This window comes from Camelina sativa, chromosome 19 (genome assembly GCF_030686135.1).
Source record: "Camelina sativa cultivar CO46 ecotype springtype chromosome 19, ASM3068613v1".
In the NCBI taxonomy this organism is placed as follows: domain Eukaryota; kingdom Viridiplantae; phylum Streptophyta; class Magnoliopsida; order Brassicales; family Brassicaceae; genus Camelina; species Camelina sativa.
This window is the reverse complement of record NC_141898.1, coordinates 26669671-26695688: the sequence shown is the minus strand read 5'-3', so window position 1 is coordinate 26695688 and position 26018 is coordinate 26669671. Positions and strand designations below refer to the sequence as shown.

General features: G+C 37.3%; 6 protein-coding genes across 10 annotated transcripts; 4 read left to right on the top strand and 2 right to left on the bottom strand.

Annotated features, from left to right (window-relative positions):
- The first annotated feature begins 54 nt into the window (after nucleotides 1–54).
- LOC104766782 (uncharacterized) lies at nucleotides 55–2326 on the top strand. 2 transcript variants are annotated; one of them, XM_087501609.1, is made up of 3 exons: nucleotides 58–236; nucleotides 806–908; nucleotides 1986–2326. In XM_087501609.1, the coding sequence occupies exons 1-2, from the start codon at nucleotides 138–140 to the stop codon at nucleotides 887–889; spliced, it is 183 nt and encodes a 60-aa protein (XP_087357735.1). In that variant the 5' UTR covers nucleotides 58–137; the 3' UTR covers nucleotides 890–908; nucleotides 1986–2326. The 2 variants fall into 2 exon arrangements, with proteins under 2 accessions (XP_010489033.1, XP_087357735.1); XM_010490731.3 differs by lacking the exon at nucleotides 1986–2326 and having other exon boundaries at nucleotides 55–236; nucleotides 806–1058.
- LOC104766781 (uncharacterized) lies at nucleotides 2092–5648 on the top strand. Of its 2 annotated transcripts, none has more exons than XM_087501606.1 (13): nucleotides 2092–2327; nucleotides 2424–2598; nucleotides 2672–2755; nucleotides 2850–3091; nucleotides 3178–3391; nucleotides 3470–3549; nucleotides 3997–4081; nucleotides 4201–4332; nucleotides 4519–4632; nucleotides 4756–4803; nucleotides 4915–4999; nucleotides 5088–5141; nucleotides 5261–5648. In XM_087501606.1, the coding sequence occupies exons 1-13, from the start codon at nucleotides 2092–2094 to the stop codon at nucleotides 5419–5421; spliced, it is 1710 nt and encodes a 569-aa protein (XP_087357732.1). In that variant the 3' UTR covers nucleotides 5422–5648. The 2 variants fall into 2 exon arrangements, with proteins under 2 accessions (XP_087357732.1, XP_087357733.1); XM_087501607.1 differs by having other exon boundaries at nucleotides 2187–2327; nucleotides 2677–2755.
- Nucleotides 5649–9572: 3924 nt separating this feature from the next.
- Nucleotides 9573–11291, bottom strand: LOC147921075 (large ribosomal subunit protein eL14z-like). The gene is made up of 5 exons (XM_087501605.1): nucleotides 10972–11291; nucleotides 10732–10824; nucleotides 10319–10448; nucleotides 10126–10238; nucleotides 9573–9807 (listed from the first exon to the last, which is right to left on the bottom strand). The coding sequence occupies exons 1-5, from the start codon at nucleotides 10972–10974 to the stop codon at nucleotides 9751–9753; spliced, it is 396 nt and encodes a 131-aa protein (XP_087357731.1). The 5' UTR covers nucleotides 10975–11291; the 3' UTR covers nucleotides 9573–9750.
- LOC104766786 (uncharacterized) lies at nucleotides 11250–14152 on the top strand. Of its 3 annotated transcripts, none has more exons than XM_087501601.1 (11): nucleotides 11250–11382; nucleotides 11655–11903; nucleotides 12006–12101; nucleotides 12185–12488; nucleotides 12607–12729; nucleotides 12812–12900; nucleotides 12998–13103; nucleotides 13169–13266; nucleotides 13463–13708; nucleotides 13806–13889; nucleotides 13973–14152. In XM_087501601.1, exons 2-11 carry the CDS (start codon nucleotides 11793–11795, stop codon nucleotides 13991–13993), a joined length of 1278 nt encoding a protein of 425 aa, XP_087357727.1. In that variant the 5' UTR covers nucleotides 11250–11382; nucleotides 11655–11792; the 3' UTR covers nucleotides 13994–14152. The 3 variants fall into 3 exon arrangements, with proteins under 3 accessions (XP_087357727.1, XP_087357728.1, XP_087357729.1); XM_087501602.1 differs by having other exon boundaries at nucleotides 11263–11391; XM_087501603.1 differs by having other exon boundaries at nucleotides 11376–11513.
- A 7523-nt stretch (nucleotides 14153–21675) lies between these two features.
- Nucleotides 21676–23284, top strand: LOC104766787 (CRIB domain-containing protein RIC6). The gene is made up of 3 exons (XM_087501604.1): nucleotides 21676–22180; nucleotides 22432–22538; nucleotides 22708–23284. The coding sequence occupies exons 1-3, from the start codon at nucleotides 22108–22110 to the stop codon at nucleotides 23158–23160; spliced, it is 633 nt and encodes a 210-aa protein (XP_087357730.1). The 5' UTR covers nucleotides 21676–22107; the 3' UTR covers nucleotides 23161–23284.
- Nucleotides 23285–23881: 597 nt separating this feature from the next.
- LOC104766788 (bidirectional sugar transporter SWEET8-like) lies at nucleotides 23882–25968 on the bottom strand. Its single transcript, XM_010490740.3, has 6 exons — nucleotides 25781–25968; nucleotides 25507–25543; nucleotides 24824–25049; nucleotides 24552–24719; nucleotides 24257–24436; nucleotides 23882–24152 (listed from the first exon to the last, which is right to left on the bottom strand). The coding sequence occupies exons 1-6, from the start codon at nucleotides 25821–25823 to the stop codon at nucleotides 24069–24071; spliced, it is 738 nt and encodes a 245-aa protein (XP_010489042.1). The 5' UTR covers nucleotides 25824–25968; the 3' UTR covers nucleotides 23882–24068.
- Nucleotides 25969–26018: the final 50 nt, after the last annotated feature.

Here is a 26018-nt window from a genome sequence, read left to right as displayed (position 1 = left end):
CAATATGAGCCTACTTCTGTTAAAGAGCCCATTTAGTTACTTACACGTGTGAGAAAACGCTACGGCGAGTCTCTAAAGGTAATTTTCCGATTTACGATTCTCCGGCGAAAGAAAAAAAAGAAGAAAGAGAGAAAACGATGAAGAAGACTCCGGCGAGATCGAACGAAGCTGGGAAATCTCAGAAACCTCCATTCAGACCTGCCGTAGATGACACCAAACCTGTTCTTCAGGACCCAGTAAGTATCTGTATTCCTTTTTGATCCCTACATCGTGTGTTTTCGATGTCCTTAACGATGCTACTTGAGCTAAAGATGACTGCTTTCGTATTTTTTATACTCTCGGGTTTTGATACTTTGACTGAGTGTTGGATTTTTCGATATATGATTTGATTATAAGATCTATCTCCTTTTTTTTTTTGGGTCCAATCGTCTTATGGAATGTGAAATTTAATTGATTCATTGAAAAATGTAAATGGAATTAGCAAAAGAGATCATCACTCATCAGCAGCAATAAGAGCCAAACAGTGAAAGTTGACTCCTTTTAACAACTTCCATTTGTATGGATGAATACATTCTAGTTACAGAGAACATCATTTTCGCTATGTAGAGATTGGTCTTTTTCCTTTTACTACATCATTTTGTGCTAATTGTTCAAGTGTACATGTAACAACATCTCTTTCTATCATCCATCTAAGATTAGACTGATTCTGGAGGCCAATGGTTTCTTTGGGTTTTTATTTGTCTTCTGTTATGTTGAATGATTTTGTGGATCTTAATGCTTGTTTGTCTTTGTTTGTTCTCCTTAGATTCTGAGATCGGATCCAATGGAGACAGAAGAAGCTGTGCTGAGATTGCCTCCTTTCCCAGTGATCAGGCCATCTGAATCGTAGCTGCCCGCGGATTAACTAGGTCTCTTTTTTTTATCTCATCTGTTGACTGTTTTGACATTTTGAGTTTGTTGGTGATTGTGAATGGGGGTGTTGATGCCTGCTTGATAAGTTGTAACTAACACTCCCAGATATATTTAATAAATGAAGACACAGCTTTAAGATCAGAAAAGTGATTCAGTATTAGAGGCAGCATATACATATCTGTAGACACACCCACAGTAAATTTCAATTGAAGTCTCAAAGCATTCATTGTCTCGTATTAGAGTTTGTTGTTTTCTTTTTCTTTGTTTTCAATAGTTTTGATACGACTGTCGTTGTTAGTCTTGTTTCAGCTTAATAAACAAAAGAGAACCACCGTTCTACTATACGACTTGTGTTCTGCTGCTGTAACTTCTGACTGCGGTAGACTGTTTTGTCTGTTCAGGGGTTTTAATACATTTCTCCTCACATGGGAGTTTTAGTTGCAACGACTCAGGGCTAAAATGGTCTTCTGCTTTTATCTAGATTAATAAATCAATGTTATAGATTTTGGGGACTTTTGAATAAAGTATAAATTTCATAGGGGATAGTATTGTAAACTTGGTTTGGTTATTGACTGCCAAAAAAATAAAATAAAAATAGGAAAGAGAGAAAAAGTCTGCATGAAAGCATAAAAGAGAAAATTACGCTGAGAACGAGGCAGACATTGATCCTTTCTTCATTCATCAAACCTGTATCTGCAACAATCTACATATGTATATATAATATATTGTATGTTTACGCAAACACGTACATACATGCTTCTTTCTTCTGATTTAATGGGTATATACCATAAGATTCATGCGAAATAGGTGCTTGGCTCTAGAGAGTTTCACGCTCATTCAATTCCTCTCTCTTTTCTTCTCTTTCTTCTTTTTTTTTTTTTCGTTTTCCTTCCTGATTAGAGATTTGTTTCGTTTTGATGAATCTGTCACGTTAAAGGTTATAATCCCATATTTTTGTCTAGCTTTCTTGTGTTTTTGATCCTCAGTTTCTCAGATGATTCCAATTGGTGAGGTGATGTTTCTTGATTATACTGATGTGTGTGTTGATTTCTAAATTTTTGTTTATTGTACAGAACGATTTGTTGATGAGAAGATGATGAATCATCATCAGTGAAATTTGAGTTTTTTTTTTTCTTTAATCTGTCTGTGGGGGGGGGGGGGGGGTGTTAAAGAGTTATTATGGATTCTGCAAAGGGTTGGTTTCAGAAGCGGCAGATGCGTGGAGGATCGAGATATAAAGGTGCTTCAGGTGGTGGTGGTGGAGGTGGAAGTAATGGCTCTGCCGATGAGCCCAACATCGAAACTGATGAAGAAGCAGTCTCAAACACTACCAAACAAAAAGTTGCAGCAGCTAAACAATACATTGAGAATCATTACAAAGAGCAGATGAAGATTCTACAAGAGAGGAAAGAAAGGTGTTATCTTGTGTCTCAACCGAAATGTAAATTCTTCTTATTTGTAAATGGAACTTTCTTGCGTAATTAAATTTTGCTCTTTCATAAATTTAACAGGCGGAGCATGCTAGAGCAGAAGCTGGCGGATGCTGATGTGTCTGAAGAAGATCAAAATAATCTTCTCAAGTTTTTGGAGAAGAAGGAGACAGAGTACATGCGCCTCCAACGCCATAAGTTAGGCGTTGCTGATTTTGATTTGCTTACAATGATTGGGAAAGGTGCATTTGGGGAGGTATGTTTTCCTGAGTCCATCCGCGTGTGAATATAAATTTTGAGGTTGTTAAAAGGATATGTTGTTTCTCTAGGTCAGAGTTTGTAGAGAGAAGACGACAAATCAAGTTTATGCAATGAAAAAGCTCAAGAAGGCGGAGATGCTTCGCAGAGGCCAGGTGAGACTCCCCTATCTATATATTGCCACTTGATGGTATTGTCTGTGAATCAGTCCAACATCCTTTGACTCCATAACTCTTTTTTTATCTCAAGGTTGAACATGTAAGAGCAGAGAGGAACTTACTTGCGGAAGTGGACAGTAACTACATAGTGAAGCTTTACTGTTCATTTCAAGATGATGACCATCTTTACCTTGTGATGGAGTATTTGCCTGGTGGTGATATGATGACTCTTCTGATGCGCAAAGATACTTTGACGGAAGAGGAGGCCAAGTTCTATGTCGCTGAGACAGTTCTCGCTATCGAGTCCATCCACAGGCACAATTACATCCACAGGTTCTGTGAGAGTAAACCAAACACCTTTTTTTTATTTCTTCTCTTTTATTTTGGGTGAGCTTATCTTCTTCTTTTTGGTTTTGTAGGGATATCAAGCCAGACAACCTGCTGCTTGACAGATATGGGCATCTAAGACTGTCCGATTTTGGATTGTGTAAACCTTTGGACTGCAGTGCCATTGGAGAAAACGATTTTTCAAACAATGCCAATGGATCTACAGAGCAAGAGTCCGGATCAACTGCTCCAAAACGCACACAGCAGGAACAACTTGAACATTGGCAGAGAAACAGGAGAACGCTAGTAAGGCTTCGAATTCACCTTTAAGATTATAAAGAGTTTCTCCCTCTGTATGTGTCTGATTAACACATGAAACGACAGGCTTATTCCACAGTTGGCACACCGGATTACATAGCTCCAGAAGTTCTGTTGAAGAAAGGCTATGGAATGGAGTGTGACTGGTAAGGAGTTGAGAATCTCTTTGTTTGTCAGAGTCTGTATGGGCTTACATACTCCATCATATTCTGATGTGTTTAGCCAATTTGTAAAACGAAGAAAGTTAGTACATTATCTAGGTGTTGTGCACCTCTACGCATTTGCATGAGTTTCAGACTCAAACGCACGCAAGAATGTGTTTGATTGGTGATCCTGAACTAGAACCTTGTTAGGAAATGGTAACCAATTCTTGTTTATTATCTCTAGCTGCTTTTGTCTCTTAGCTAACACTGGACTCGAGCCCATGCTCACATTTTTTGAGTGAGTATACATCTTGATGGGTTTCAGCTTCTCTACTCTTATGATGCATTACTTAGTTAAAGGGACCATCCGAAGCAGTATTTGGTGACACTGTCTACATTTGTGCTTTGCATAGGACGCTAATGCAGTTTACTCAATAAAATGCTCTGTAGGTGGTCTCTGGGAGCTATAATGTACGAAATGCTAGTAGGATACCCACCTTTTTATTCAGATGATCCAATGTCAACTTGTAGAAAGGTAATTTTTGGAAAAAAAGCTGACAAGGAAAACAAAGAAAACAATCAAAAGAATGAGATTTTTACCTTCCTGTGACATTGACATCACATCAAAACTCTTGTTCCTGATTCTGGGTGTAGATAGTAAACTGGAAAAGTCATTTGAAGTTTCCAGAGGAAGCGATATTGTCAAGGGAAGCAAAGGATCTTATTAACAGTCTGTTGTGCAGTGTTAGACGTAGGCTTGGTTCCAAAGGTGCTGATGAAATAAAGGTGTCCTTGTACTGATGATTTCTTTGAAAGCTATTCTTTTTTTGGATGCATGAATAGTTTCTCATATTCAACACTAAGCAACTGTGTCTTCGAATGTAGTTTGATTATGGATATCAGAGTTCAATACTATGTAATCCAGAGCCTGTGAGATTAAAATGCATGATTTTGTTTTCTGTAATATTGCAGGCTCATCCATGGTTTGAAACTGTTGATTGGGATACAATATTCGATATGGATGCAGCTTTTGTTCCAGAGGTCAATGACGATTTAGACACTCAGAATTTTGAGAAGTTTGACGAGGTAACAAATCTTTTATCCCATCATACTTAATTCTTTTGGATTTGATGAAAGCATTACAAGATCGATTCCTATACGTAAAAGAGTTGCAGATTGATTAATTATTTGTGTTATTTGAAAATGCAGTCTGAATCGCAAACTCAGACATCATCCAAGTCTGGACCATGGAGGAAGGCAAAAAGCCATATTCCCTGTGCTCTCTAAACACAATTGCTTGCAGAGATTCAAAACTGCTTTCTTTGTAAATTCCTTTATGTATAATGGTTTCCGCTTTAACTTGTGCAGATGTTGTCGTCAAAAGACATAAACTTCGTAGGGTATACATACAAGAACTTTGAGATTGTTAATGATTACCAAGTTCCTGGAATGGGTAGACCGCTTATACTTAGATCAATGGTTCTTGTATTTGATTGCAATTTAGTTTGAATGTTACGAAATGCTTCAATGTTGTTTTGTAGCGGAGTTAAAGAAGAAGAAAAAGTCGACGCGACCAATGGTCAAGGCACTTTTCGGTACACAACAACAACAACCCCTTTTGCTGGTTCAGAGCATTTGGCTAATTCCATGTGAATCTTGAAAAGTGTATATTAATTAATTGGTTGTGTGTGTGTTTGAACTGTTCCCATGTCAGATAATGGATCATCGGAGACCCCGGATTCATCAGAAACAACGTCGAGACCACCTTGTGATCGACCTCCTCCTGCTCCTCCGGTTATTCAGGGAAGCTTTCTGAAACTTCTACCACCAGAACTCGAAGTGCGGCCAAAGCAAGAAGAATCTGAAGCTTGCTAAAACATTTTGTGAAGGTTGGAGTGGAGTTGAGTTGAGTTGTGTCACAAATGTTTTATGCGGTAGCAAAAATACAAACAGACCGACCACTCCTGTAATCTTTGGACGACAAGACGCAGTTTGATTCTTATTTTGTTGACATGATGATAAGTAAATGTATAATGTATTACGGTATTAGTTAATCTTGTTGACAATTTTGCCTGCCAATAATAAAATTCGTAATGTGCAAATGTACAAATATGTTAAAATACCATTAAATTTATGAAATATATTTACTATTTTTAAGTTTGGAAGCTAACAAAGAGCGTCGAGCTGCCCAGGAAGAGCTCATTCGCAGAAAGATGCTTTCCAGATTCTTTTGCAGAAACCTTACCGAGTTTATCTCAAAGCTTAAGTTTTCTGTAAGTCATTAATTTAGTTTTTCTATTTGCTGAAATAAAAAAAGATTTGATCACTACAAGATTTTGATTGCCGCCTTGCTATAATATGTTATGTAATGTTGTTGTTGTTGCTGTTGTACATGTATTATGTTAGGGCTTTAAACAAATTAAGAGGTCTTCTGGGCTGTGGGAATTTGGTGATAAGAATTTTGTGAGAGGTCGTCCTGAGCTTATGGTGGAGATGCATAAAAGAGTTTCCATGGCTAGGATTACGGAAAGGTGTAACCATATGAAAGCTAAGGCCCAACTCAAGGAGGGCTTCCAAAATTTAAGCATTTGATCTGATCTGATACATCCATGATCCATCAACCCATCATCATCCTTTGCTTTCCTTGCTCTCACGAGTCACGAGGGCTTTGTTGTTTCAATTTGCTTTCTTGGTGCCAAGAATTTCAGTGGCTTCGTAACCGAGATAATATGAAAATATTTGGGGGCTTTTCAGAAACTATCTATGTTTTGTAACAGCTAATGTTAATGTTATGTTTGCTCTTAAAAAAAAGTTTTTTAAAAAAGAGGTACAAATAAAGAAGTTTGCAATCTCTATTATTGCACTTTTTTTTTTTTTTTGGTTGAGTAGTTTTTGTATCTAGCTAAAAGTAACAAGTAACTTTAATTTATATAGAGTCAAAATAATCATATCTGAACTAAAAGAGCACATTATTATATCAAAAATAAAACAAAATTTCCAATCTAGCTAGCTTAAAAAAGTTACTTGAGTAACTTTAATTTATATAGAGTCAAAAGAGCACATTATTATATCAAAAATAAAACAAAATTTCATTTTTTTTTAGCGACGGTATTGTTGTTGTGAATCTGGAGGTGGTATCATCAACCCAGTCTGATATAATTGGACACACTCTTCTTTTTGAAGTTAAGCCTAAAGATGAACAACAATATCTGCAGCTGCCGTCTTCTTCTGATGAAGCTATGTCATTTGATGGGTTACCTCTAGTTGAGGATACATTAGGAGACGATACCATTGTTCCCGATTCCAAAGAGAGCAAAGTGAGACTGTTCTAAAGAATTGAAGTGCTTTCGCGAGCACCTCATTGGTGCTAAACGTTTCATTCAGGACACCGTAAGTAATTTATTTATATCATATTTTAGCCAGAAACCAATTTTATCAATGTGATATTTGTTTTTTTTATTATTATCTTTTTTTTTCTTGTAGAGGAACACAAAAGATCAGATCCGGGCCTCCATCAAGTGTTTCAAGTTGATAGATAATTTTAAAAATGTTTGGGAGCAGTTTAGTAGTGGTGATCAGGAATTGAGTTTGAGACATGGAATGGTGCTTCCTTCATCTGATGACTCAGAGGAGTTAAGATGTGATCAACTTCGCTTAAATGCTCATACTCTCCTCAAGTTCTTTAGGGAGAAGACTTTAAATTCTTTTGTGGAAGCTTTCGCTCCTTTTGTTACAGTACGCAAAGAGTCCGCTAGTACTATGGATGCTCTCACAGAATTGTGGAAAACAGTGATACTTTGATTTATAGGGTCACAGACGAAGGCTTCGACGGCAGGGACTATTGAGTGGTAAAATGGTGCAGGATGATGATATTGAGTGGTAAAATGGTGCAAGGATGGATCAGTACTGTCTTCCTTAGACTAATCAAATTACTACTAGCTCTTACTTCTGATGTCAAATGTCAAATGTTGAGGTAACGTCTATCTTTTCCTTGTTGCTTAAAATAGTATATGTGTGTAGCTTTAGCTTCTTCATATAACATTCTCTCCCCGTATTAGTTTATTTTGAATGTATGGATACCTACAAATTATTTTACTTTTTTTTTTGTATCAAGCTTCTCCACTTCTAAAGCTTGATTGGATCTATTTTAATTTTAAGGATTTTTTTGGCTTTGTAAAGTTTCTAAAGTAATTCCCAATCAAGCTCTTAATTTTGTATTAATGAACTAAAATTAAATCAGCTGACCAGTGTTGTAACATTGTAAGGTAAGAACATAATTTTTAATATATCCATAGGAAAATAAATTAAAAGATTGTAGTATTATTTTGCATCTTTGACCAGGAAAAGAAAACATTTAACATATTTTTGTGTTCTAAATTATATATATAATTGTCTAGGTAAAGAACAACTCAATTTAAAGGAAAAAAAAACTTGAGAGGATATCCACCAAAATAGTTATCATTATGAAAACTTTAGTTACATTTTGTTTTGCAATCCTCTTCATCATATCATTTGTTCATTGTAGTTCCACAGTTGCTGGAAGTCCGGGTGATTGTTATTTATATGTACCTTCATTTTGTAACTATTTTCACTACTCTTTGTTAAACGAGTTTATATTGATTATATTTTTAATTACTGTAACATAGGTTATGGATTAGGGCGACCAAGAACCACATGTTTCAGCTATCCTGTGTGTGAATCCGAGAGAGGGCCAAGAGTATGCGATCTCTTCTGTAAAAGACTAAAATATGATTATGGTGTTTGTACTTTTGAAGAGAGATGTTGTTGTGTCGATACTATAACTAACTAAATAGTATAATAATTTAAATATATGTAACTGTTGTTTTGAAAATTGAAAAAAAAAGCTATAATATGAGACAAATAAAATACTCTTCTGTGTCATAATATAGGATATTTAGCGAAATATTTTTGTTTCATAATATAGAATGTTTCCAAATTTCTCTGCAACTTTTAAATTGATTTCATATCTCTTATATAGTAAAAGAGAAGCATTTTCACACAAAATACTTTCATGTCGCACTCACAGAGCTCCAAACACTATTTTCTTTATTTGTCATTAGTTTTTAATAATATTTACATCAGTTTTTCAAAAATATAATTAACACCCAAAATTAAACTCTTATATCCTCTTTTGAACTTAATTATATCCTTTAATTACATTTTCATAAAATCTTTAAAATGAATTTTAAGAACTCTTTGTTCATATGATATGATAATATAAGATTGATATTATAATAATTTTCACGGGTTAAATTTTAATTATTATACAAAATTTTATATATATTTTAAAATATATAGGGAATATATATATATATACTACAAAATCGTATTTTAGATTCCGATTACCGATAAATATTATAGATTTTGTAAATAAAAATTATAATAAAAATATTTAATAATTATTTTATATCGAACATAGTATGGATTGTTACCTAGTTTTATATTATGCAATATTGTTTATGATTGGTAAAACTTTTTAAAAGTTCATATTTTTTTTAATATGCGTGTTTTAGCTAAAAACATAGTATATTTTGAAACAAATGGAATATTTTTGATGGCATTAAGTGTATTTCCTTCTAAACAAATCTAGTTTAATTCTCTTTTCTACTTTCCATAATTTGTTCTAATAACCTTATAATTTTCTTCCACACCATTTTTGAGGCTAATTTTTTTCTTCCATTTCCATAAATAATTTGTTCCTATTTTATTTGTTTATTCCTAAAATTTAAAGTATTGTTTCCTTTTTCACGTTTTGTATCATTGGAGTAAGTTTAAATGATCCTCAAAGCCTTATTTTGAATTAAGATGAGGCCGTGGGAGATGTTCTAACAGGGAACTTTGTTCACCATGTAGTGGTTACTGTCACTAAGTGATAGAAGAAGATACAGCTACATTATTCCTATTCGAGTTGCTAGATCTTGTAATGGTTTCCGTATTTGGTCTCATAGGGGTCACGTTAACATTCGGAATCTCAATCACCGTGACTAGGCCGACCAAACTAGGACTTAGGAAAAATCTGGTTCGCTTAATAACTAAACTGAAACTGTAATATTCTTCTTCTATAGCAAAAAAAAAAATCAGTAGCTAACTATCAGGCAAAATTGATCTCATAATCTGAACTAGAAAACAGATTGAAAAATAGGAAACTGGTGGTGAGTATGATGATAATAATGAAGTAATACATCAAGCAGTGATCTCCTTTTTTAGCTTAGCAAGCTCCTGCCTTACGATACCAGCCCTCTGCAAAAGCAAAACAATATTCTTTTAAATGAGAGGTCGCACGAGATTTTCTATCATCACACACACTCAATAACATTTAGCATTTAGATGTTTCTTTATAAACCACACTTTTAATACACACACACCATAAACAAATCAGTATCTAACTAACGAAACAATAATAGAAAACAGTATATCAAAAAACTATAAACCCAAACCTAAACACAAGAAGAGGATGGCAGACACAAATTTAGATATAGTATTATTCCTAAAACTCAACAACATAAACAGAAAACCAAACACCCAAAACCGATGGCAAATGTAGATAGATATACCAACCTTGATTTTGGCCAACATGACCTTGAACCTGTCAAAATCATTGAGGGAAGCTCTTCTCTTGTGCACAATAAGTTTCCTACCCCATGAACTCTTCTCCCACTTGTTCGTCACATCTGCATACAAGTTGTACAGCTCAGATAAAATGGCCCAACAAGGCAATAAAACGTCGGGAATACTCGGGGAAAGGTCTCACCAGCCTTGTCCATAGCCTCAATCAAAACCTTCTTCTTGGGCACTCTGTTGATATCAATGACGATGTCAGTAAGAGACAACCTCTTCAAATTCATCTGGATCCTCTCCATGTCAGGGGCAGCTACAAGTGCCTACATAGAAACCAGAGACCCCTTAAAGACGTTTCAAAATGTAACATAACAGAACCATTTCAAAGAAAGATCCACAATAATAATTTTCAGCCAAAATCCAAAAAAAACTATATAAAGTTCCTATAGAGCATAACAGGTTTTTTTGAATCACAGGCTAAAATAGACTATTTTAACTAACATAAGTAAGATTCCCTAGCATCTCAACTAAGCATAGAAACGAGAGTTACAGTTGATATATATATATTAAGTATTAGATCATCTCAACTAAGCAAACGGAAATTACCCTGTTTTGGTCGACGATAACGACGAGCTTTCCGTAGTCATTGCCGTAATTAACAAGCGCCACTCGCCCGATCTCCACGAATCTCTTAAAACCCTTTTACACAACACACACACAGAGTCTTCGAGGTTAATAACTATACGAATGTGCCATTACAAAGATCACAAATTCCAAAGAGAAGCAACGAAAAAAAACCAACAAAAAAAAAAAAAGAGATCGGATTGAAGATGGAACATCTCTCACCATTTTCGCCGGCTTGAAGAAACAGATGGAAGCAATCGAGCGAGCGAGCGAGCGGCGAAGAGATTTTTTTTTTTTAATGTGCCTAATAAGAGATTATTATTATTATTATTATTATTATGTATTAGGGTTTTGATCACATAGAAGCCCATTAATAATTTAAAAGGCCCATTACGTCTACACGGCGTCGTTTAAAAAAAAACCGTATCAAAAACAAAACCGATCGGATTAATGTTTAAATCGAAATCGAAGAAAAAATTCGGGTTTGGTTCGGTTAAAATGGGAAAGAGTCCTCTCTCCTAGAAAATAGAAAGATGAATGATGGAAGAAGAAGGAAGAGGACAAGGCATGTCTCTGCTGAAGATCAATCGAGAGTCCGGCTGTTTAGGATCTCAATCTGCGTAATCTCATCGTGTATGTAATGTTCGTAATCTTCTTTGTAAATCAATTTCAAAATTGTTGGCTGGGTCTAACTCTAATTAATCCAAATGGAGATGATGATGTCGTTGATGCTGAGTGAAGTTTTATAGAAATGAGCCATCATGGTAGCTTCGTCGTTACATTCATTGTTCTTCGTATCTTCCTTTGTGTTTCCTTCCGTTCGTTGTTACATATATATTGTAAAGTTTATATTTTTTTTCTCCGTTGTGATGATTTCGTGGGTCTCTCGTTTATTGATTGTATAGTGTGATGAAGAATGATATATGTGCGGGAGATGGATGAATGAGGATTGCCATTTTTTTTTAAAAAAAAGAAAAGAAAAGAAACGATAAGTTTGGTTTGAAGAAAACAAAATTGAGAAGGAAGGGGAAGGAAAGGGTTGAATGATTTGCTGCGGATTTATGTGGAAATCCGGAGGAGAAGATTTGCAAGGTTTCTATCCTGTTAGACCAGAATGTCAACCAGATGTTCCACGGACCCGTTTTAAGTCTAGGGTCTGTCTGGTCTTCTTCTCTAATTCTTCATTTCTATCTATCTCTTTTTTATAGATTTTGCTCTCTTCTTGTTTGGTTGATGATGACAATTGTAACTTCCAGGCTGGCAAGACTCTAAGTGCTAGAAGATGGCACGCTGCCTTTACTGAAGATGGCCATTTGGATATGGAAAAAGTTCTTAGACGTATACAGCGCGGAGTGAGTCTACTACTTTTTTCTCTTGTCCCTATTCCCTTCTTCTTCTTCTTCTTCTTCTTCAATTTTTTTGGTTTCTTTGTTAGGGAATTCATCCCTCCATCAAAGGCGCCGTTTGGGAGTTTTTGTTAGGCTGTTATGATCCAGACAGCACTTTTGAGGAAAGGAACAGGCTGCGTAACCGCAGAAGGGAGCAGTACGGTGCATGGAAAGAAGAATGTAAGAAAATGGTTCCTGTCATTGGTAGTGGCAAGTACGTCACTATGGCAGTGGTTTCAGAAAATGGCCAGCCTATTGACGAATCTTCTGTAGAAAATCAAGGATGGATCGTGAAAAACACCGTTACAGATGAGAGAGTGCTCCAATGGATGCTCTCACTCCACCAGATCGGTACGTATGCCCTTACATTATTATATATATAAGTTTACTTTTGTCCTATCTTATAACATGTTTTTTTTTTTTTTTACATTTTATTCTAAACACCTAACATGGTTAAATTTTGTTGCAGGCCTTGATGTTGCTAGAACTGATCGGTACCTCTGCTTTTATGAGAATGATACTAATCAATCAAAACTATGGGACGTTCTTGCCATATATACATGGTTGAATCTTGACATTGGTTATGTTCAGGGTAAGTTTTTTTCTTGCTGTTCACGATGCATCTTGATAAAAAGAAAATAAACAGAACTGATCCACTTTGTCTACTCGTTTAGGGATGAATGATATATGTTCCCCAATGATAATCCTCTTTGATGATGAAGCCGACGCTTTCTGGTGCTTTGAGCGGGCAATGCGGAGACTTGTAATAATAACTAATATAGTTTATGACATAACTTCTCATGTTTTATGTCATCACCAGACGGTTGTATTCACGGTTAATTGGTTTTCTTGAATTCTAGAGAGAAAACTTCAGGGCAACAGCAACATCAATGGGTGTCCAGACTCAGCTGGGTGTGCTCTCACAGGTCATTAAAACAGTGGATCCTCGTCTCCATCAACATCTAGGTAAGAGTGTTTTGCTATTACCAACACTCCTCTTATTGGTGGGCTAAAACGGGTTAACGTGACAGAGGATCTCGATGGTGGGGAGTATCTGTTTGCTATTCGGATGCTGATGGTACTTTTCAGGAGAGAATTCTCCTTCCTTGACGCTTTGTACCTTTGGGAGGTAATAGCACTGCTTTTTCATATTCAAACTGTCTGCATTTCTTCTGTTGGTTCCTGGTTTTACTTGCTGTTATTGTTTCTGAAGCCGGAAGATCTTGCTGTGTTGTTTATGATGTGTCGTGTCTTTGTTTTGGAACCATGTTATTCTGTTTGGGTAATAATGAGAATAATGTGAGATGGATTATATATGGTTGCAGCTGATGTGGGCGATGGAGTATAATCCAACCATGTTTGCAACATACGAGGAACTAGAAAACCGAAACAACGCAGCATCCGATCCCAAGTTACTAAAACGGTATGGCAAGTTTGAAAGGAAATACATAAACAGTGGGCAGAACGAGCAACATCGCAATACGCTTGCTGTCTTTGTGGTCGCAAGCGTTCTACAGACAAAGAACAAACGTCTCTTGAAGGAAGCTAAAGGCTTAGACGATGTTGTTCAGGTCTGTCTCTTTATTTTTTTTCACTCGTTCTCTCAAAAGCCAAAAAGGAAAAAAATTAAAAAGACTATGGAACTTCAAAGTTTAAGTTGGTTTGCAGATACTAGGAGACATTGCGGGTAATCTTGACGCGAAAAAAGCATGTAAAGAAGCGTTGAAGATCCATGAAAAATTCCTGAAAAAGGTTTCCTTTAACTCGTTATAAGTTGCGGAAGATAGATATGATCTACACTTAATACTAATGCAGATGTTGTGTGTTTCTTGCAGGCTAATAGTAATAAGCAATAAAGATTTGCTCAAAACCTCTACTCGACGACTTTATTATATATTGACATATAGTACTATAATACAGCTTTTGATCAGAAGATTGTTCATCGTCAGCCAGAAATTTCTTAAAAAGGTTCTTCTGGAAGAAGATTGATGATAATGCTAATTTTCTTCTTTCAATTGTTCATTTTCTGATTTGTATTTTGTTGGTAAACTGTGTGCCGTTTTTCAGTTATACGAATGAACTTCGTGGTACTTAATTCTTTTCGCTTCTTTTGTAATTCATTTGACGAAACGGGTCACTAAATATATAAATTGATAAAACGAAGCTTTAAAAAATTGTCCAAAACGGTTGAAAAACGGTGAAATACTCCCAGGCCCGACTCCCGATGCATTGTAGAAGAAGAAGTCAACTTTCAAAAAACCGGATCTCACCTACTCGTTTTTACTAAAACCAGTAATATCCATCGGTTTTTACCATCACATGACTTTAACCTCTGGTCAAAAAGAATGCACCGGCGACCTTTTCTTACTGGAGGCCCATATTTTCAGGCCTGAACCGACCTGTGTCCGTCTTTTCCTTGAGAAACCACAACCAGAAGGTATGAATCTCTCTCCCGTAAACTATTAAACTGTGTAACCCTACTCAAACTGTTTAACCCTGTGAAAGTTTTCAACCCTGTGCTCTCTAAACCCTGGTACTCTGTTCCGGTATCTTATACCTTTGCTCGAAACCACTCGTAACCAGTCGATGTCGCGAAGAATCCCCTATTCCCTGAAAGGAAAAGAACTCGATCTGGGTTACGCTCCACCAACTCGACGCAGAATCTGAGCCCCTGAACTCGACACCTCTCCCCTGATAGAAGCAAATGCCCTTACCCTCATGGGTCGTCTGACTAACCCAAGCGCTCAGAGACTCTGGTCTCTTTTCCCTTTCCTCGAAAACCGCTGAAACCTAAAAGGCAAGGCAACAGGAGCAGATCTTGGTCGAGGCTGCTTTCAGTTCCGTTTCGAGTTTGAAGAGGATATGCAAAAGGTTCTCAATAATAGACCATACCACTTTGACCACTAGATGGTCATACTTCAGAAATGGGAGCCAATTATATCTGATACCTACCCTTCCATCATTCCCTTCTGGATAGAGGTTCAAGGTCTTCCTAAGCATTACTGGCAGGAGGAAATGCTCCAGACTATTGGAGATGAGCTAGGGAAACTTGAAGAAATGGAGATAACCAACGAAGCGGCAAAGTTCCGAGTTTCAGTTGATGGACTCAAACCTCTCATCAAAGACACTATCGTTGACTTCCCTGACGGTAGTGAGGCTCTGATAACCCTGGAATACAAGAACCTAAAGAACCACTGCTCATTCTGTCACCGCCTCACCCATGAGAGAAAAAACTGTATGGGCCTTCAACCTGCAAAAGAAGATTCTCTGGCTAATCCACCATCACAAAACTCGCATTCTCATGCAGTGACCAGGAATTACTATACCCCCTGGGACAACTTTAGAGCCCCTAAAGATAATGTAGCACTCTCAGCTTCTCGAGAACATTCACCTACCATCTCCCAACCGCTTAGAACTCGAACCTATGAAGCCAACAGAAGAAATTCGGAGAGAAACCATCCTTACCAAGGTCGATCCTTGAGCCGTGAACCTTATCAGAGATCTTACCAGTCCAGAGACTCTGTAAGAAGGCCAAAACAAAATCTCCAATGGAGAGAAAAACACCAATCTCTGGTGGCTCAACACCATGAGGGTTCAGACTCATCACGACCAAGAAGACCTCCCCTAGAGAGGATGCAGCTTCCTCATGCTCCCACTCCACCTCCCCCTCGTTCACCAACCCTGGCGGCTCTCTCTCGGGTTCCTTTAGAGGGGACCCGAACCCAACCTGCACCATCAAAAGACCAGGTGATGAGTGACCTAAGGGAAGTCACAGTACAATATATCACAATTGCTGATCCTACTGAAAGTGCGGCTCAAAAACAAAGAGTGATTCACGGAGAAGCAAAAAACTTAATGTCTGAAACAGCAGACAGGATCATTCAGGCAGTCATCTCTTCTTCTCCGGTCCAGCTTTCTCTACCACTAGAGACCTCTACTTCGATTCATGCCCGCCTCTCTACTAGTGATCACAACCCGACCACAATGGCTGAAACTGGAACCAGCTCCAAACGAGGTCGAGGTAGACCTCCTCTTGCAAAACCTCCCACAAAACAAGCATTAAAGTTAATAGGAGCAAAAAGTCAGAAGAGAAATTTAGCTAACGGCTCCCCAAAGAAACTTACTTACCAGTGGGGTTCCACCTCGAAAAATGCTGTAAAAGGGGATCAAAGCACCCAAAGCTCTCAAAGATCCCCTAAATCTAATGGATCTCAGACAAAAGACTCAAACCCGAGGGATAAACCAAAAGGAGCCTTAATACCAGCTATGGTGAAGAAGAAGATGGATTTTCACAATCCACCAAATCCTCTTCCTTAAAGCTTCTGAGCTGGAATTGCTGTGAGTTGGGGAATCCCATAACAAGCCAGCGAATCCGTGAGATACACTCTACTATCTCACCTGATGTTTTATTCCTCATGGAGACCAAAAATCCAGACGAATTTGTGGAGAAAGCTTTACACTGGATGAATTATCCTTCACATCATACTGTTCCACCGCACAGTCCCGGAGGAGGAGGACTAGCCCTTTATTGGAAGAGTGACATTGAACTAACGATCCTAACCTCCTGCACAAACTTCATTGATACACAAATACTATCAGCAGGGAAGAGGTTTTTTGCGACTTTCCTCTATGGAGAACCAGAAAGAGCAAAAATAAAAGCCATTTGGGAGCAACTTACGCTTTTGGGAACTATGCGGGAGGATCCCTGGTTCTTGACGGGGGATTTCAATGATATTATCGATGCAACTGAAAAGCAAGGAGGCCCAGTGAGGAGAGAATGCACCTTTACCGACATCCGCTATTTCATGTCAGAATGTGATCTTTTTGATTTACGTCACTCAGGGAATTTCCTATCTTGGAGAGGAATGAGAAACGATCATCTAGTCCACTGCAGATTAGATAGGGCAATGTCAAATAGTGCTTGGGCAGAGATGTTTCCCTTTAGTCATAGCTCTTACCTACACTTTGAGGGTTTTGATCATCGACCATTGCTTACCTGCCTCGATCTCACCAAGAAAAAGAAAAAGGGTATATTCAGATATGACAGAAGACTAAAAGGTAATGCGGAAATAGATTCTTTGATCCAGGCGGCTTGGAGTTTTAATTGCTCTGAAAGTGTTGAAGAGAAGATAATCCGATGCCGCGGAGAGATTATTACCTGGTCCAAACGGAAACATCAAAATAACCAACAGCTCATTGAGGAGTATAGACAAAAGCTGGATGAATTGATGTCTGATCCGACTGCAGATTCATCTTCAATCTCCAATATCAACCTTGCTCTCCTTAAAGCCTATAAAGATGAGGAAGAGTTTTGAAAACAAAGGAGCAGAAATTTATGGTTAGCCCTTGGAGACCAAAACTCTAGCTATTTCCATGCAATTACTAGGGGAAGAACAACAGTGAATAAGTTTTCTGTAATCGAAGATGATGAGGGGATACCTCACTATGAAGAGAGAAGATCTTGTCTGTTATCGCTGAGTATTTCCAGAACCTCTTTGAATCACAAAATGGGGACCATTCCTCCCTAACTCACGAGGTGATCCATCCCTGTATCTCACCAGAAACAAATGAAAGGTTAATTCAAACACCATCACCTGAAGAAGTTAAAAAAGCTTGCTTTGCGATACATGCAGATAAAGCACCTGGGCCTGATGGCTTTTCAGCGAGCTTTTTCCAATCCCACTGGAATACAATCGGCCCTCAAGTGGTGTCTGAGGTACAAGCTTTCTTCCTCTCTAATGCCCCTATCACAAACATAAACCACACACACATAAGATTGATTCCGAAAGTCCATAGCCCAAAAGTAATGGTGGATTACCGACCTATAGCCCTCTGCTCAGTCTTCTACAAGATAATATCCAAGCTCCTCTCAAAACGACTGCAACCAGTACTGCATGCAATAATATCAGAAAATCAGTCAGCTTTTGTACCGCAAAGGGCTATCTCTGACAATGTACTCATTACACATGAAAGTCTTCACTACCTTAAGACTTCCGGAGCAAAAGAACGCTGCTTTATGGCAGTCAAAACGGATATGAGCAAAGCCTACGACAGGCTGGAATGGGATTTTATCCTATCAGTGATGGAAAGAATGGGTTTCCACCAGAAATGGATCCAATGGATTCATCAGTGCGTATCTACAGTATCCTACTCCTTTCTCATCAATGGATCATCACAAGGTCATCTTACCCCCTCAAGAGGACTTCGACAAGGGGACCCGCTGTCCCCATATTTGTTTATCCTGTGTAGCGAAGCTCTGTCTGGTCTATGTCGCAAAGCTCAACAAGATGGAACCTTACCGGGTATTCGAGTGGCCTTAGGGAGTCCTCGGGTGAACCATCTTCTTTTCGCTGACGACACAATGTTTTTCTGCAGATCAGACCAAACAAGTTGTAAGACTTTATTGAACATCATCCGCAAATATGAACAAGCCTCGGGTCAATTGATAAACAAAACCAAGTCAGCAATTACCTTCTCCTCAAAAACACGTGAAGAGGTAAAGGTGACAGCTCAACAAATCCTAGGGATTCAAAGGGTGGGAGGTTTAGGAAAATATCTTGGCCTCCCTGAGTTCTTTGACAAGAAAAAGAGAGACATGTTTAATATGATCACAGATCGTATCGGACAAAGATCTAGGAGTTGGGCTGCAAGACCGCTCTCGACTGCTGGAAAGGCTACCATGCTAAGATCAGTACTCTTTGCAATGCCTACGTACACCATGTCTTGCTTCAAAATCCCAGGATCTCTCTCAAAGAGGATACAATCCATGCTCACGCGGTTTTGGTGGGATTCCTCGGAAGAAAACAAGAAGATTAGCTGGGTGGCTTGGTCCAAACTGACAAAAGTAAAGAAGGAGGGAGGTCTGGGTTTCAGAGACATACCAAATTTTAATGATGCCCTCCTCGCAAAGATCAGTTGGCGAATTCTGACTCGACCAAACAGCCTTCTAGCAAGAGTACTTCTGGGAAAGTATTGCAATTCTACCTCTTTTTGTAGAATGCAATGCCCCCAACTCAGCCTCCCATGGGTGGAGAGGAATATGCATTGGTCGTGACCTCTTGAAACCTAACCTAGGCAAGCTAATTGGATCGGGACAGGAAACTCTACTGTGGTACGAACCATGGAGTTCTCTCTCGCAGAGAATCACTCCCATGGGACCACCTTCAGAGATGTCTGCTAACCTTCGGGTAAGTAGTCTCATCTGTCCAACCAAGAAAACATGGGATCATGAGAAAGTTAAAGCTTTACTCCCGGCTTATGAAAAAGGGATTCTAGCTCTACAACCAAGTAAAAAGGGAGCCAGGGACTGCCACCTTTGGCTTCTTACCAGCTCAGGAATCTACACAGCAAAGTCTGGCTATTTGGCAGCAACCCAAAAAGGAAATGATCCGCCACCCATCGACCCAAGCCCCACCCCTTTTGACTGGTATAAAGAAATCTGGAACATCAGGTGCCTCCCAAAGCTTAAGTTTTTCCTTTGGAAAGCTATGCACGATGCCCTCCCAGTTGGAGAAAACCTGAAGATCCGAGGAGGGAACCCCTCTGCATCGTGCCCCCACTGTCTGCAAGAGGAAACAGTCCTTCATCTCTTCTTCCACTGCCCATTTGCTGCCCAGGTCTGGGAAAAATCACCATTCAGGACTTCTTTTGACCCCCATCGTATCACCAACCTACAGAAGGGACTACAAATCGTCAATCAGTGCATAAATATTCCACCTGTAGGCATTGGAGAGGAACCTTTGGCTCCTTGGATACTTTGGAACATCTGGATCTCACGCAACAAAAAGATCTTTGAGCAGAAACAAAACTTACCGCAGGACATCGTGACACATGCCATTTCAGATGCTCGTGATTGGATTTCTGCCCAGCAATCGAATCCCCAGCCTCCTGAACTCAGACGGAAAGAACAAAGATCAGACCCCCACTTGGATACTATCTCTTGTTTCACTGATGCGGCATGGAGATCAGATTCTCAAGCCGCGGGCTTCAGATGGTTATTCAGCGATGACTCTCGCTCTTTCGAGATTACGAACCAGAAAATCGCAACAAATGTAGCCTCTCCAATCCTCGCTGAAGTGATCGCGGTATCCTTGGCACTTCAACACGCCCTAGATCTGGGCTTCAACAAACTCTCTCTGGCTTCCGATTCACAGATGCTGATCAAAGCCATCAATTCAGAGACTCCATCGAAGGAGCTCTATGGGATTCTCCACAATATCCTCGATCTATCGCTTTCTTTTTCTGAGATTTCTTTTTTGTATGTGAGTCTTAAACTCAATCGTCGGACTGATGAACTGGCTAAATCAGCTATTCACCCGGTTTGTAACTCAACTCTATTGATTCCGGTTTAATTAAAATACCTTTCTTAAGGGTTTGACAAAAAAAAAAAAAAAAAAAATATATATATATATATATATATATATATAAATTGATTTGCTATTACAGTTAATGACAAACATATGTACATGCAATTTTTTTTTTTTTTTGGGTCAAAATGTACATGCAAAAATTAAGATGAAATTTTCGTAAATAAAAAATGTAAAACAGCAAGAAATCAATGGTTTCTACGTCAACACAATGATTTGTTACCGAAGCCGTATGAAGTGACTACAAAAGCCTTTCAATTATGGCCATTGAAGAAGAAGAACATCAACAAAAAAATCCATTCTATGAATTTATCATGGGCAATATTTACAACCGATATATTGCCATCGCCTAGTGTGGGAGATGCAAATGTTTATGTGGTTAGCGATGTAACGGATGGATCGCAACCTTTTGATTTTCAAAAAAAGTTTTGGTGCTACACAAAAGAGAAGATAGCCCAACAAGAAGATCATAATGAACAGACGACGATGAAGAAAAATAACAGATTTATTAATCTGTTTGCGTATTAAGTTTATCTATATAAAGTAACATGTTTTTTTTTACTTCTTCGTTTATTCTGTTCTATTTAAGTATTGGTTGTATGGTTAGTAGAGCTTCAACTTGTATGCTTATTGATATGTTTGTATTAACGTTTTTAATTAAATGAAGAATGAAGGTGTTAAAAAAAAAATTGTATAACAGCACAATTCACACATTTATATGATAGAAACATAGTCAATTTCATAGATGATCTATACACGAAAATAAAAGAAATTAAGATAATGTTTTTGTGGAGTTCAATGACAAGAACCGAACTATCTAAAATACTACATGTTTTAATTAATTTTTGGGTATTGCAAAATGCCAAAATCTCTCATTGCCATTTTCTTACTTATGACATTCTCTACATATACAATAAAATTTATTAAGTTTTAAACAATACTGAGACAAGAAAAGACAAAATAAAATTAATGTATATGATTATTCATTTGATATGTTAATTATTACTCTCGTTTGATAAAACAGAAAACGCATTTCTATATACTAATTCTTAATTTGATTCAATTCTGATAGTAATAGATAAACAAATTGTAACCATCAGATTAACGAAATTTTTGGTTTAAACAAACATTTTTGCACTCTTATTTTTGCCGTATCACCTTTTAGGCTCTTCACCCATCATTCAAACAAACATTTTCTTAGTTTCCTTCATTTTTGTTTCTTCGATTGATGTCTTTTTTTTTTCCTCCGTACGTCTGAGGATATTGTAGGTGATTTTTTTTTTTAAAAAAATTGTTTATCTATCTTTTTCTTACGTTTTTCAATCCGTTATCTTTTTAGATATAGAAGAATCTGCAAAAAAAAAAATAAACCTGCAATTTTGGAGATGAATATTGTTTCTCTCTGAACAATATTTTGGGCTATAGAGGTGATTTTTTTAACATGTTTTTTTACCAATCATCTTGTTTTCCTCGATTTTTTTAGTGTCATCAACTTCTGTTATGGGAAAAGTGAGTTTTGAAAACTAGTTTTCCGGGATAAGTTTTGTTCTTGGATGAAATAATTAAAGAAAAAGAAAAAAAACTATCTACCTAAAAAAAGATCTATGCAACTCGCAATATCAAGCTCCAAGATGAAAAGCCTCTTAAAAGGGCTCCGATACATTTCTCAAGTATTTGGTAAGGTTCACCCTCGACCTCTTGTTTTCTTCTTCTTCTTTTTTATTATCAAAGTTTATATGTTAAATTATATAAAATTTCGAACCTCGTCAGTTTTGAATGACTATATATGCGATGCAATCACGTAGAAAAATTGCATGCATGCATTGTAACTAATGTACGTACGTTTGTGTGTGTAAATGATTTAATATTTTTTTTTTTTTTTTTTTTTTGTATGTCTGTTTTTTGTTTTTTTTTTCACATGACGGTAGAAAGTGAAAAAGAAGAAGAAATACAAATCGGAAATCCAACGGATGTAAAGCATGTTGCACATATCGGTTGGGATGGACCATCCGCTAATGCCACCGCACCAAGCTGGGTATATATGTTTTTACTACTTTTGCTCTTCTTCTTCTTTTTGCTTCTTAAGAGATCGTAGGTTCATAATCTTGATAATATATATATATATATATATATTTAACTTTAAGAGAACTTCTTTCTAAAAATGTACGTTGAATGGATTTGGTTGATGTTATGTGATTTGAAAGATGACTGAGTTCAAAACTGGCGAGGGGTTCGAGGCCTGTGAAGGAGGGGGAGAAGACGATTCCTCCGTGAAATGTACGTCGGAATATGGTGGCCGGTCCAAAGATTTACCAAAACTACCAAAATCTACGAGGAAAACAGTGTCGGAGAAAGGTTCTCCGACAAAGGAAAAATCATCGGACAAAACTAAACGCCGGTCTTCGAACAAAGGCACATCGTCATCGTCAAGGAGACCAAAGGAAGCGTCTGAGCAAGAAGACCTTTCTTCATGGCCTCGTGGATTACCGGAAATTCCAAAGAAGTCGAGGAGGAAGAAGAAGTCGACGAAAGAAACCGTTAACGGAGGTTCATCAAGATCGACAAGAAGATATGATGTGGACAACATGTCGGAATATATGTCTGATACTGGTTCGGTGAGATCTATGCCACAATTCGACAATAGAGATGATTTTTGAAAAAGAGAGACTTTGCTCTGGTCCACATGGCTAATTTTCTTTGAACCCACCAACATTAGATTTTAGTGTATATCCATTCTTGTGATGTTTTATTGACTGTGCAAATGCAAGAAGCTTTTATTAATATTTTTTGCTTTTTTAAGATAACATGCATGAGAGTTAAAAAAAAAAATAATAACAGACTAGTGATCTTTTACCATTTTCTCGGTGACTTTATCCAAATCAGTTGTTTTGAAGCAGTCGCAATTCCACTAGCTAGCGACCAGTCTACCAAGTCACATAATAGCATTCTTTTGATATCAAAAAACAACTGATATGACGGTAGCATTCTTGACTTTAGTTTTTAGGCACCATTACCTTTAGCTTTTTTATCCAATAGATGAACTTATATAAAGATCATTATAATGTTTAGTTTGATCAGTTTTAGTGTTTGTAGGTTTGTCTAGAGTTTAGAGTTTCAGTCCCTTTCTTTTAGTAATTGTAATGATCCTAGAAAATACTAATAATCTAGAAATAACTTTCATTTAAATCCATGCATGTGTAGCTTCTATTAAATTTAAAATCAAATTTAATAACTCATACTAATTAATTATAAGAGCATCAATGATCAACCCACTAAAATCTTGTATTTTGGGACTACGAGAACATGTGGCTTCACATCCATCTTCTTCACTGCAATCTAATGGGATGTTAACCCATACAATTTCCGAGTATGACTCAATTTCCGAGTATAATTGCATACTTATTTTCTTCAAAGTTTAAGTTGGTCGTCATACAATTTCCGAGTATGATTCCACTATGACTCAAAGTCGAAGAGAGTAATCATCGAATCATGGCATCATCTTTCTAACTCAAGCGAGAAAAAGAAAAGGAAAAAAAAAAATGCTTATTATGATGTTCTCGAGTCTCTAGTCCGTTTTCACCTTTGCAGTAGATTTGTAATAGGCATAGAGCTGAGAACCAGACACCAATGTTCCATAAAAATTGATTATCTATATACACCATAAACAAAACAAAAACAAAACGTTAACAAATCAAGTTACTCTATCTAACTGAAAAACATCAAAGTTTTTTTGTGTTAAAGAAAAATACTTACAAGGAGGCAAAAATCGATTTTGTCGATCAAAGAGAAAGCAGTCCAAGCTATATAGTTGAGGAAACCAATGAACGTTAACCAAAACGGCGGTAAATACTTATCGGTACTCTCCATCTCCAGCACTTTCTGTACATAAAACGGCCGTATATACTCATCGGTACTCTCCGGCTCCAGCGCTTTCTGTTGTTTCGTGCAATAATTTAATGAAATCAATAACTCTTAACCATCCATCAATGAGAGAGAGAGAGAGAGAGAGAGAGAGAGAGAGAGAGAGAGAGAGAGAGAGAGGACTTACAATGAGGGAAATTATGTGAGATTTAGGCATACCGTTAATGAAGGAGATATTGCAAATAACACCAACAAACGTTTGTTTAGCAGATGAACTTTTAATTGCGAAAACCGTAATGAGAACAATCACTACTACACAAGTGATATCAACCAAAAGACGTGACACAATGTACCTCTGCACATCATCATTAATTTAATCATCATTAATAATTTAATGTATATATGTAATAATTATATATGAGCTCTAAATAAAGAATATTAAAGATTGAGGAAACATACCCGGAGGTTTTTCTCGTCACCGCAGTTGATGAAGAAGAAAGTTAAAAGGAAAGCTTCAACTCCCAAACCGAAGCCACCAGTTATTAAAAGGAAGAGACTACTATTCTCGTTAAGAAGGGGAAGTCCATAGAGAACCCACAACATATAGTGCATCACCGAATCTAGAAGATAATATGGCTTATCTCTCGGCACTGCTTTATTGTTCACTAGCTTTACCACCGCAGGCCTATATATATGTGTGTATCATAATGATCAATATATAGACTCATAAATACTAAACAGATTGTTAAAAGGATTATATTAATATGTCAAACTAGAGAACCCACAAGTGGTCTGAACCATCACTACTACATATGAAGAAGACAGTTAAAAAGGGGAAGTCCATAGAGAACCCACAACATATAGTGCATCACCAAATCTAGAAGATAATATGGCTTATCTCCCGGCACTGGTTTATTGTTCTCTATCTTTACCAACGGAGGCCTATATATATATATATATATATATATATATATATATGTGTGTGTGTGTATCATATAATGATCAATATTTAGACTCATCAATACTAAAACAGATTGTTAAACGGATTATGTTAATATGTCAAACTAGGTACAGAATACAAGAATCCAGAAAATTTCATATAATTCTGAAATTGCGAAAAGAAAAACAAGAGGGATACTTACACTGTAACACCAGTGAGAACAATAGTAAGAACACTCCCTGCATTGGAAGGTGGACAAAACTTATTAGTCACATAGCGAGCGATGGCGAATGTGTGCTATGTATATAAATCTATATTAGTTTTAAATCGTATAACAAATAACTTAAAAGAAGAGATCCACACACAGAACACATAAGAAAATCGATGCTTGGTCGGATTCATATCACTGTTTTACAACTATATTAAACGTAAACATACGGCATGAAATGGTGAAATTTACGAGAAGGAGATCGTACCGATAACTCCCATGATAAAACGAACTTGTATCAAGTCAATCATTTTGAAATCGACGGACGACAGAGAGAGTTGATGACGAAGAGCAGAAGATGACGATAAAGACGATAAGTAGTAGTAAGGCCAGATTGGCAAGGTGTTTGTAGAGACGTAGCGGTGGAAACGCTATGAGTCAACGCCAATCAAGAATGTTTTTACATGATTCACACGTGTGACTAAAAAAATGGAATCAGGTGGAAG